At 42.3% G+C, this 12,864-nt stretch overlaps 1 protein-coding gene across 9 annotated transcripts in view; it reads right to left on the bottom strand.

Annotated features, from left to right (window-relative positions):
- The window catches only part of NF1 (neurofibromin 1), a 373,185-nt gene that overhangs the window by 159,844 nt on the left and 200,477 nt on the right, over positions 1 to 12,864 (bottom strand). For all 9 annotated transcript variants that reach the window (XM_077296848.1, XM_077296844.1, XM_077296843.1 and 6 more), the window contains one exon: positions 12,031 to 12,189. In XM_077296848.1, the coding sequence (XP_077152963.1) occupies positions 12,031 to 12,189 (159 nt within the window). The remainder of the gene's footprint in view (positions 1 to 12,030; positions 12,190 to 12,864) is intronic.

The raw sequence follows: 12,864 nt of genomic DNA on the forward strand, positions 1-12,864 counted from the left end.
ACATCGAGACTCATGTGTAAAAAAAGGCTTTTTAACAGCTTTACCCCCCAAGGGTGGTTTGCACGTTAATGACCGGGCCAATTTTTACAATTCTGACCACTGTCCCTTTATGAGGTTATAACACTAGAACGCTTAAACGGATTCTGATGATTCTGACAATGTTTTCTCGTGACATAGTGTACTTCATGATAGTGGTAAAATTTCTTCGATAAGACTTGCGTTTATTTGTGAAAAAAATGGAAATTTGGCGAAAATTTTGAAAATTTTGCAATTTTCCAACTTTTGAATTTTTATGCCCTTAAATCAGAGATATGTCACACAAAATACTTAATTAAGTAACATTTCCCACATGTCTACTTTACATCAGCACAATTTTGGAACCAATTTTTTTTTTTTTGTTAGGGAGTTAAGGGTTAAAAGTCGACCAGCAATTTCTCATTTTTACAACACCACTTTTTTTTTTTTAGGTACCACATCTCATTTGAAGTAATTTTGAGGGGTCTATATGACAGAAAATAACCAAGTGTGACACCATTCTAAAAACTGCACCCCTCAAGGTGCTCAAAACCACATTCAAGAAGTTTATTAACCCTTCAGGTGCTTCACAGGAATTTCTGGAATGTTTAAATAAAAATGAACATTTAACTTTTTTTCACACAAAATTTACTTCAGCTCCAATTTGATTTACTTTACCAAGGGTAACAGGAGAAAATGGACCCCAAAAGTTGTTGTACAATTTCTCCTGAGTACGCGGTACCCCATATGTGGGGGTAAACCACTGTTTGGGCGCATGGCAGAGCTCGGAAGGGAAGGAGCGCTATTTGACTTTTCAATGCAAAATTGACTGGAATTGAAATGGGACGCCATGTTGCGTTTGCAGAACCACTGATGTGCCTAAACATTGAAACCACCCACAAGCGAAACCATTTTGGAAAGTAGAACCCCTAAGGAACTTATCTAGATGTGTGGTGAGCACTTTGACCCACCAAGTGCTTCATAGACGTTTATAATGCAGAGCTGTAAGAATAAAAAATCATATTTTTTCACAAAAATGATCTTTTCGCCCCCAATTTTTTATTTTCCCAAGGGTAAGAGAAGAAATTGGACCCACCCCAAAAGTTGTTGTGCAATTTGTCCTGAGTACGCTGATACCCCATATGTGGGGGTAAACCACTGTTTGGGCACATGGCAGAGCTCGGAAGGGAAGGAGCGCCATTTGACTTTTCAATGCAAAATTGACTGGAATTGAGATGGGACGCCATGTTGCGTTTGGAGAGCCACTGATGTGCCTAAACATTGAAACCCCCCAAAAGTGACACCAACGAAGAGCAGTGAAAATAAAAACATTTTTTCCACAAAAATTATTTTTTAGCCCCCAGTTTTGTATTTTCCCAAGGGAAACAGGAGAAATTGGTCCCCAAAAGTTGTTGTCCAATTTGTCCTGAGTACGCTGATACCCCATATGTGGGGGGAACCACTGTTTAGGCGCATGGCAGAGCTCGGAAGGGAAGGAGCGCCATTTGGAACGCAGACTTAGATGGAATGGTATGCAGGCGTCACGTTGCATTTGCAGAGCCCCTGATGTAACTAAACAGTAGAAACCCCCCACAAGTGTCCCCATATTGGAAACTAGACCCCCCAAGGAACTTAATTAGATGTGCTGTGAGAGCTTTAAACCTCAAAGTGATTCACTACAGTTTATAACGCAGAGCCGTGAAAATAAAAAAATCATTTTTTTCACACAAAAATGGTTTTCTAGGCCCCAAAATTTTTTATTTTCCCAAGGGTAACAAGAGAAATTAGACGCCAAAAGTTGTTTTCCAATTTGTCCTGAGTACGTTGATACCCGATATGTTGGGGTAAACCCCTGTTTGGGCGCATGTAAGAGCTCAGAAGGGAAGGAGCACTGTTTTACTTTTTCAATGCAGAATTGGCTGGAATTGAGATCGGACGCCATGTCGCATTTGGAGAGCCCCTGATGTGCCTAAACAGTGGAACCCCCAATTCTAACTGAAACCCTAGCCCCAACCCTAGCCCTAACCCTAACCCTAATGGGAAAGTGGAAATAAAAACATTTTATTTTTCCCTAACTAAGGGGGTGATGAAGGGGGGTTTTATTTATTTTTATAGTGTTGTTTTTTAGCGGATTTTTATGATTGAAAGCCATCACAGACTAAAAGATGCTTTTAAATGCAAAAAATAGTTTTTGCGACTCCACATTTTGAGAGGTATAATTTTTCCATATTTTGGTCTATAGAGTCATGTGAGGTCTTGTTTTTTTGCGGGACGAGTTGACGTTTTTATTGGAACTATTCTCGGGCACGTGACATTTTTTGATCGCTTTTTATTCCAGTTTTATTTTTCGGGTCAGTACGATTACAGCAATAGCTCATTTATATCATTTTTTTATGTTTTGGCGCTTTTATACGATAAAAACTATTTTATAGAAAAAATAATTATTTTTGCATCGCTTTATTCTGAGGACTGTAACTTTATCACACCCCTGTGGGCATGAGAACATGATTTACATGAGTCTGAGCCATCACCAGCTCCTTGCAAAACACGTGCACGACATTAATCACCCACATCATTGCTCCCCCATAGCCGGGTGTACGTTTACCAGCTTAAGAGGCACAGTGCGCATGGGCGAATAAAGCCATGTGCAAATTTTGCAGGAAGCGGGAGATGACTCCGACTCCTGAGTTTCTCACATCCGCAGGGGAGTGATAACGTGCTGTGGGCAACGGTCAGTAGGATCTACGCTCCCAAGTCATCTAGGTCACAGAAAGCTGAATAAAATGTTACCTGGATATCTGCTATTTAATGTTTTATTCCAGAGAAATCCACATTTTTCTTATATATAATGAGCAGTTAAGATCTATGGGCCGTACACTGATCTGCATGAGACTCTGCCTCCAGAGTTTATAATAAATGAAAGGGGTCGATTACAATGTGAGTCAGAGACATGTAATAATGTAAAAGCTGATAAAAAATGGTGAAATAGTGTCTGATTGGAGTAACAAGAATGCTAGGATACAGGGAGTTGCTCACTTGGTCAGGTTGAGAAACCACAACCCACTTGACATAGCTGCTGCAGACCCACACGACTTCCCACGATACAAGAAGCAGGGGAAAAGGGATTTTTTTTTCTGCGCTACCAAGAATTACCAATAAAAATTCCAAAAGAGCAGGAACCAGGATAAAAGATTGCGTTTCTATATTTAACAAACTTCTTAATCAGGACACACAAAACCACAAATAATACATTTGAAAAAACTGACCGTCACATCCAAACATAGATAAAGTGTGAACAGGTGCTGAACCTTAGAGTCACCAACTCCTATACAGTCAAGCAAAAAAGGCAGCACACTGCAGCACTTTTCAAATGTATTATTTAGCCTTCTGACCGAGCACTCCGCCTCCTAGTCACAGGTGTCTTAATTGCAGCAGGTCCAGTACCCCTCCACAGAGAGAGAGAATGTTGTCTAAGAAGAGGTTTTCATAGGTACCCATTCACATGGAGACGTTTATTCTCAGCGAGGAAGGAAAGCGTAGGACCTGGTATAAGAGAAATGCCGTAAAGTAACTACCAGGTACACATAAAATTGGCCTTTTTTATGCGCTAAACGCTCTCATTTTTCATATTTCTAGTGCAGTAATGCAGTTCAATTTCTGTGTTTCATGTTTGCATGTGTTAGCGCTGCAGTGTGCTGCCTTTTTTGCCAGGTGTAAACCCGCAGCGGATTCCGCAGAAAGAATTGACATGCTGCGGAAAATAAACCGCTGCGGGTTTACACCTGGTCCAATAAGAATCTGCAGGTGAAAACCCGCAGAAGAAACCGCGATAAATCCGCAGTAAAAACCGCAGCGGTTTTTCACTGCGGATTTATCAAATCCGCTGCGGAAAATTCTGCATTGGAATCCGCAGCGTGTGCACATGGCCTCAGGCCTACAGAGAATAACAGCTCAATTACATATTAAAAAAACATGGGCTTCTCTGGAATAAGACATTGGACCCATAGATATCAAGGTATCATCTTATTCAGTTGCCTATGCCCTACATGCCCATATAGACGGCTTAGGAGGGATTATTCTACTGACAGATTCCCTTTAAAGTGCATCTACATTATCCCCAGAAAATTATTATAGTGCAGTAGAATCATTTTTCTAAATCATTGTACTTGTGATATTTACTGATCTACTAACCTACAGACTACTCAAACTGCTGCAGGCTATACTTTGCTAAGCAGAGTCCCTGTGCTGCTAAGCTCCCATCTTCTGCGTGGGAGCAAGCAGGTGGTCCGGGCTGTGTCACATAAAACTGGAAAAGGTCAAATTATACAATTTAGAATACTGGAAAAGTTAGATAAAATGACTTGGCTAGAAAATAAATGAGATGATGTTAATAAAAAAAAAGTGTTTAATCCAATTTTTACTTTAAACCCTTCATGACCCAGCCTATTTTGACCTTAATGACCTGGCCATTTTTTGCAATTCTGACCAGTGTCCCTTTATGAGGTAATAACTCAGGAACGTGTCAACGGATCCTAGCGGTTCTGAGACTATTTTTTCGTGACATATTGGGCTTCATGTTAGGGTGCTTTCACACTAGCGTCGTACGACGCACGTCGCAATGCGTCGTTTGGGAGAAAAAACGCATCCTGCAAAGTTGCCCGCAGGATGCGTTTTTTCTCCATAGACTTGCATTAGCGACGCATTGCCACACGTCGCATCCGTCATGCGACGGATGCGTCGTGTTTTGGCAGACCGTTGGCACAAAAAAAAGTTACATATAACGTTTTTTTTGTGCGTCATGTCCTCCATTTACGACCGCGCATGCGCAGCCGGAACTCCGCCCCCTCCTCCCCGGACATTACAATGGGGCAGCGGATGCGTTTTAAAGCTGCATCCGCTACCCCCGTTGTGCTTTTTTTTCACAGCATGCGTCGAGTTTTTATTCTGTTAAACCAGAGAGTTATGTGACACAAAATAGTTAATAAATAACATTACCCACGTCTACTTTACATCAGCACAATTTTGGAAACAATTTTTTTTCTAGGAAGTTATAAGGGTTAAAATTCGACCAGCGTTTTCTCATTTTTCAACAAAATTTACAAAACCATTTTAGGGACCACCTCACATTTGAAGTCAGTTTGAGGGTTCTATATGGCTGAAAATACCCAAAAGTGACACCATTCTAAAAACTGCACCCCTCAAGGTGCTCAAAACCACATTTAAGAAGTTTATTAACCCTTCAGGTGCTTCACAGCAGCAGAAGCAACATGGAAGGAAAAAATGAACATTTAACTTTTTAGTCACAAAAATGATATTTTAGCAACAATTTTTTTTTATTTTCCCAAGGATAAAAGGAGAAACTGGACCCCGAAAGTTATTGTATAATTTGTCCTGAGTACACCGATACCCGGTATGTGTGGTGGTGGGGGGGGGGCACAGTTTGGGCGCACGACAGCGCTCGGAAGAGAAGGAGCGCCATTTGACTTTTTGAATGAAAAATTGGCTCCAATCTTCAGCGGACACCATGTCGCGTTTGGAGAGCCCCTGGGTGCCTAAAGATTGGAGCACCCCCACAAGTAACCCTGTTTTGGAAACTAGACCCTCAAGGAACTTATCTAGACGCATAGTGAGCAATTTGAATGCCCATGTGCTTCACAAATTGATCCGTAAAAATGAAAAAGCACTTTTTTTCACAAAAAATTTCTTTTAGCCTCAATTTTATTATTTTCACATGGGCAACTGGATAAAATGGATCCTAAAATTTGTTGGCCAATTTCTTCTGAGTACACAGATACCTCACATGTTGAGGTTAACCACTGTTTGGGCACACGGCAGGGCTTTGAAGGGAAGGAGCACCATTTGACTTTTTGAATGAAAAATTAGCTCCAATCGTTAGCGGACACCATGTTGTGTTTGGAGAGCCCCTGTGTGCCTAAACATTGGAACTCCCCACATGTGACCCCATTTTGGAAATTAGACCTCCCAAGGAACTTATCTAGATGCATAGTGAGCACTTTGATCCCCCAGGTGCATCACAAATTGATCCGTAAAAATGAAAAAGTACTTTATTTTCACAAAAAAATTATTTTAGCCTCAATTTTATTATTTTCATGTGGGCAACAGGATAAAATGGATCCTAAAATTTGTTGTCCAATTTCTCCTGAATACACCGATACCTCACACGGCAGGGCTCGGAAGGGAGGGAGCACCATTTGACTGAAAAATTAGCTCCAATCGTTAGCGGACACCACGTCGCGTTTGGAGAGCCCCTGTGTGACTAAACATTGGAGCTCCCTCACAAGTGACCCCATTTTGGAAACTAGACCTCCCAAGGAACTAATCTAGATGCACAGTGAGCACTTTAAACCCCCAAGTGCGTCACAGAAGTTTATAACGCAGAGCCATGAAAATAAAAAATCATTTTTCTTTCCTCAAAAATTATTTTTTAGCCCGCAATTGTTTATTTTCACAAGGGTAACAGGAGAAATTGGACCCCAAAAGTTGTTGTCCAGTTTGTCCTGAGTACACTGATACCCCATATGTGGGGGGGAACCACTGTTTGGGCATACGTCGGGGCTCGGAAGGGAAGTAGTGACGTTTTGAAATGCAGACTTTGATGGAATGGTCTGCAGGCATCACGTTGCGTTTGCAGAGCCCCTGATGTGCCTAATCAGTAGAAACCCACCACAAGTGACCCCATTTTGGAAACTAGACCACCAAGGAACTTATCTAGATGTGTGGTGAGCACCTTGAACCCCCAAGTGCTTCACAGAATTTTATAATGCAGAGTCGTGAAAGTAAAAAAATCATTTTTTCCCCCCACAAAAATAATTTTTGAGCCCCCATTTTTTTTTCTCCCAAGGGTAACAGGAGAAATTAGACCCCCAAAGTTGTGCAATTTTTCTTGAGTACGCTTATTCCCCATATGTTTGGGTAAACCACTGTTTGGGCGCACGTCGGGGCTCGGAAGAGAGGGAGCACCATTTGGCTTTTTGAACGCAAGATTGGCTGGAATCAAAGGTGGCGCCATATCGCGCTTGGAGACGCCTGATGTGTCTATACAGTGGAAAAACCTCAATTCTAACTCCAACACACCCCTATCCACAACCCTATCCCCTAACCCTAATCCTAACCACAACCCTAACCCCAACACACCCCTAACCCTAATCCCAACCATAACCCTAACCACAAGCCTAACCCTAACCCCAACACAACCCTAATCTTAACACTATTTCCAACCCTAACCCTAATTCCAACCCTAACTCTAATTCCAACCCTAACCATAAGGCTATGTGCCCACGTTGCGGATTCGTGTGAGGTTTTTTCAGAACTGCTTTTGAAAAATCCGCAAGTAAAAGGCACTGCGTTTTACCTGCGGATTTACCGCGCATTTCCAGTGCTTTTTGTGCGGATTTCACCTGTGGATTCCTATTGAGAAACAGGTTTAAAACGCTGCGGAATCCGCACAAAGAATTGACATGCTGCAGAAAATACAACGCAGTGTTTCCGTGCGGTATTTTCTGCACCATGGGCACAGCGGATTTGGTTTTCCATAGGTTTACATGGTACTGTAAACGTGATGGAAAACTGCTACGAATCTGCAGTGGCCAATCCGCTGCGGATCCGCAGCCAAATCCGCACCGTGTGCACATAGCTTAATTCTAACCCTAATTCTAACCCTAACCGCAACCCTAACCCTAATTGCAACGCTAATTCTAACCCTAATTGCAACCCTAACTGCAACCCTAACCCTAGTGGAAAAATAAAAGTAAATATATTTTCTTTATTTTATTATTTTCCCTATCTATGGGGGTGATAAAGGGGGGGGGGGGGGTGGTAGAACCTATCACAGTGATCAAAATGTACCTGGAATGAATCTGCGATCTGCCGGACGGACACCGGGAGGGACACCGGAGCTCGGTAAGCATGGGGGGTGGGATCGGACCACGGGTGGTGAGATCGGACTGTGGGGGAGCGGACGGGAGGACGGAGGGGAGCAGAGGACAGGACGGAGATCAGTGGCGGTGGAAGATCGTGGTCTCCAGCCATGGCCGATGATATTGCAGCATCGGCCATGGCTGGATTGTAATACTTCACCAATTTTCATTAGTGAAATATTACGATTGCTCTGATTGAATGTGAAAGTCACTTTCAACAGCCAATCAGAGCGATTTTAGCCACGGGGGTGGGGGGGGGTTGGGGCCGAAGCCACCCCCGGGCTGAAGTACCACTCCCCCTGTCCCTGCAGATCGGTTGAAAATACAGTTAACCCTTTCACCTGACCTGCAGGAACGCGATCAGTCTATGACGCAACATATGCGTCACAGGTCGGATTGGCACTGACTTTTATGACGCATATGCTGCGTCACAGGTCGGGAAGGGGTTAAAGGAAATATGAAACCTAGTGGTAAAATCAGTTCTGAATATATTCCTAAATATTTTTATTTTTCCGTCAATATGCCCATGTGAGGGTTTGTTTTTTTTGCAAGACGAGTTGTACTTTTGAATGACACCATTGGTTTTACCATATCATGTACTGAAAATCGGGGAAAAAATTCCAAGTAGGGTGAAATTACAAAAAAGTGCAATTCCACAACTGTTTTTTGGATTATTTTTTACACCAAATGCTACGTAACTGACCCACCCATTATGATTCTCCAGGTCATTATGAGATTGTAAGTACCAACATGTATAGGTTTCTTTTTTTTTTTTTTTTTTTAAGTGGTGGGAAAAAAAATCCATAGTTTGTTAGAAAAAAAAAATTGCACCATTTTTCGATACCCGTAGCGTCTCCATTTTTCGTGATCTGGGGTAGGGTGAGGTCTTATTTTTTTGCGTGCTGAGCTGCCATTTTTAATTATACCATTTTGGTGAGGATACAATCTTTAGATCAGCCCTCACTGCATTTTAATGCAATGCTGTGGTGATAAAAAAAAACGTAATTCTGGCGTTTTATTTTTTTTCTTGATCGGGAGATTGTGAACGCGCAATACCAAATATGTTTTTTATTTTTTAATTGTTTAATTTTGAATGGGGTGAATGGGGGATGATATGCACTTTTATATTTTTAAAAACTTTTTTTTTTTTTTTTTACACTTTTCACTTGCTTCAATAGTCTCCATGGGAGACTAGAAGCTGCGATAATCCAATCGCCTCTGCTTCACACAGGTGATGATCAGATCGCCTGTGTGTAGCAGAAATGCTCACTTGCTATGAACGTCGACCGCTGGGCGGCGCTCATAACAATCCGGCAATGACAACCACAGGGGTCATGCCAACCCATCGGCGACCCGCAGTCATGTGACACGGGTGCCAATGGGCGCGATTAGTGACACACTTTCAGCGCAATCACATTAAATGCTGCTGTCAGAGATTGACAGCGGTATTTAACAGGTTAACATACGCGGGTAGGTCGCAATTACATCCGCGGTTGTTAGGGGCACATGACAGCTGTTCAAAACAGCTGAAGTACCGGGAAAGCTGTGGGCTCAGCGCTGGAGCCCACATCAAAGGGAGAGACACGACATGTGCAGTACATGTAAGGCACATGTCGTGAAGGGGTTAATTAGCAAATGACAATCAATATCTAGAGAGGTAATCAGCATAGAATTAAAATGTCCACCTTTTGATACACCGACAGAAACTTATTCCAGAATGTTAGGACAGGTATTTGTGAGCATGTGTAATAGGAATTCTTCCCCATCCCCTCCCGCTATGTGCTGGAAGAGGTTTTGCTGAAGAGGACGACGCTCACACCCCTTTCCACCCTGTCTTTCTGATCTAATACTGGAGATACCTGGGATACTGAGGTAAGAAGAGACTGCCAACAATGCTGTCCACCCTGTCTTTCTGATCTAATATTGAAGATGCCAGGTGTGCGGAGTTAATTAGAGACTGCCCACACTGCTGCCCACCCTGTCTTTCTGAACTAATACTAGAGATAACTGGGATGCTGAGGTAAGAAGAGACTGCCCACACTGCTGTCCACCCTGTCTTTCTGAACGAATACTAGAGATAACTGGGATGCTGAGGTAAGAAGAGACTGCCCACACTGCTTTCCACCCTGTCTTTCTGATCTAATATTAGAGATAACTGGGATGCTGAGGTAAGAAGAGACTGCCCACACTGCTGCCCACCCTGTCTTTCCGATCTAATACTAGAGATAACTGGGATGCTGAGGTAAGAAGAGACTGCCCACACTGCTGTCCACCCTGTCTTTCTGAACTAATACTAGAGATAACTGGGATGCTGAGGTAAGAAGAGACTGCCCACACTGCTGTCTACCCTGTCTTTCTGATCTAATATTAGAGATAACTGGGATGCTGAGGTAAGAAGAGACTGCCCAGACTGCTGCCCACCCTGTCTTTCTGAACTAATACTAGAGATAACTGGGATGCTGAGGTAAGAAGAGACTGCCCACACTGCTGTCCACCCTGTCTTTCTGAACGAATACTAGAGATAACTGGGATGCTGAGGTAAGAAGAGACTGCCCACACTGCTTTCCACCCTGTCTTTCTGATCTAATATTAGAGATAACTGGGATGCTGAGGTAAGAAGAGACTGCCCACACTGCTGCCCACCCTGTCTTTCCGATCTAATACTAGAGATAACTGGGATGCTGAGGTAAGAAGAGACTGCCCACACTGCTGTCCACCCTGTCTTTCTGAACTAATACTAGAGATAACTGGGATGCTGAGGTAAGAAGAGACTGCCCACACTGCTGTCTACCCTGTCTTTCTGATCTAATATTAGAGATAACTGGGATGCTGAGGTAAGAAGAGACTGCCCAGACTGCTGCCCACCCTGTCTTTCTGAACTAATACTAGAGATAACTGGGATGCTGAGGTAAGAAGAGACTGCCCACACTGCTGTCCACCCTGTCTTTCTGAACTAATACTAGAGATAACTGGGATGCTGAGGTAAGAAGAGACTGCCCACACTGCTGTCCACCCTGTCTTTCTGATCTAATACTGAAGATAACTGGGATGCTGAGGTAAGAAGAGACTTCCCAGACTGCTGCCCACCCTGTCTTTCTGATCTAATACTAGAGATAACTGGGATGCTGAGGTAAGAAGAGACTGCCCACACTGCTGTCCACCCTGTCTTTCTGAACTAATACTAGAGATACCTGGAGTGCTGAGGTAAGAAGAGACTGCCCACACTGCTGTCCACCCTGTCTTTCTGATCTAATACTGGAGATATCTGGGATGCGGAGATAAGAAGCTGCTCACACTGCTGTCCACCCTGTCTTTCTGTTACAATACTGGAGATATCTGGTGTGCTGAGGTAAGGAAAGGCTTCTCCCACTGCTGTCCACTATGTTTTTTTTTTTAATCCAATAGTGGATCTATCAGGAGTGCTGAGGTAAGAAAAGGCAGCTCTCACACTGCTTTCCACTGTCTTTCTGATTAATACGCGATAGCAGTGCTGAGGTAAGGGGCAGCTACTCACACTGCTGTGCACTGTCTTTCTGATCTAATAATGGAGAAATGAAGGGTGCTGAGGTGGCTTTCCACAATGTATGGTATAGGTTACCATCAGGTAACTGCAATGTAGCTTCTTAATGCACATGCTCACAAGCATCAATTTTATCATTTTGACACTGGTTTCTGTCAGTGTAGCAGTACAGCTGCCATTTTAATTTTATAGCGATTAGCTCCCTAGATAAAACAATTGTGATTTGCTATTTAAATGTATTTAATTACATTAACTTATTTTTTCTATTACTAGAAAACCCCTTAAAACTACTGGAATATTTACCTCAAATGCATTCAGTCAGTATTAAATTTTGTTGCCCATCCATACCACTGTTGCGAGCCTCACCTGACTACTGCAGTTACATGAAGCCCTAGCCAGAAGACTATCCTCAATCTGGTGGGGGCTTGGTAGGTGAGTTTTTTTTTTCTTTTTGGCCATGCTGGGGCAGTTTTTAGAGAACCAGTACATGACAACTCATTTACCCCAAAAAAGTAAATAAAATGACCACTCAAAAGTACAAATAAAGCAAAGGCATACCTTTGACATTAACTTTAAGCCACGTTCAATTCTCGGTGGTGGCTTCTTGTCCAATATCCCTGCTTCATAAGGAGACACAATGGCCGGATTAATGAACCTAAGGAACATGGCACTTCCAACCGCGCCAATACTGTTCTGGGGAAATCTCTGGCTTACAACCTGTAAAAAAAATTTTATAATGTAATATTTAGAAGGAAAACAAACACTGAAAGTCTATTAGACATGCACAACACCTTTTAAATATTGTAAACGATCATTAAAAGCATCATGATTGTAAAATGTTCTCTTAAAGCTACTTCAGAGAAACATGGTGGATCATGTAAATTCATGTACAGGACCCATGGTGCAGTTAATAAGCAGATACCATTTAGGAACTCCACTAATGAGATGCAGTGAAATTAGTCAGCTAGTAGTCAGCGCAATATTAAACGGTTAACTAATGCGGTGGTTTCCAAACTTAGGCGTAACACACACACACTTTGCTGTTTTCCCGCACTTTAAAATGAAAAAAAAAAAAAACGATTGAGGGCTTTTCGGCTAAATGTTACTTTAAAGCCTAAAGTGAAAAAAAAAAACAACAAAAAAAAAGGCATAGTATTTGGCCTTGTGACTTTGTAGTGTTTTTATTTTTCTTAAACATGTTGCATGCTGTGTACAATATTTTTTGGGGGTGGTTGAATATATGCTTCTCTGTAAGACGATAACGAAATTAAAATACGGTTGAAACATTGGTAATAATGCTGGGTTCACATGACGCACCACGACTAGATGCTGGTTTAGTACACTTAGTATGACCAACGATTGTCAATGTGCCCTGAAATTAAGATAATTAAG

The sequence above is a fragment of the Ranitomeya variabilis genome, chromosome 3, assembly GCF_051348905.1.
Source record: "Ranitomeya variabilis isolate aRanVar5 chromosome 3, aRanVar5.hap1, whole genome shotgun sequence".
In the NCBI taxonomy this organism is placed as follows: domain Eukaryota; kingdom Metazoa; phylum Chordata; class Amphibia; order Anura; family Dendrobatidae; genus Ranitomeya; species Ranitomeya variabilis.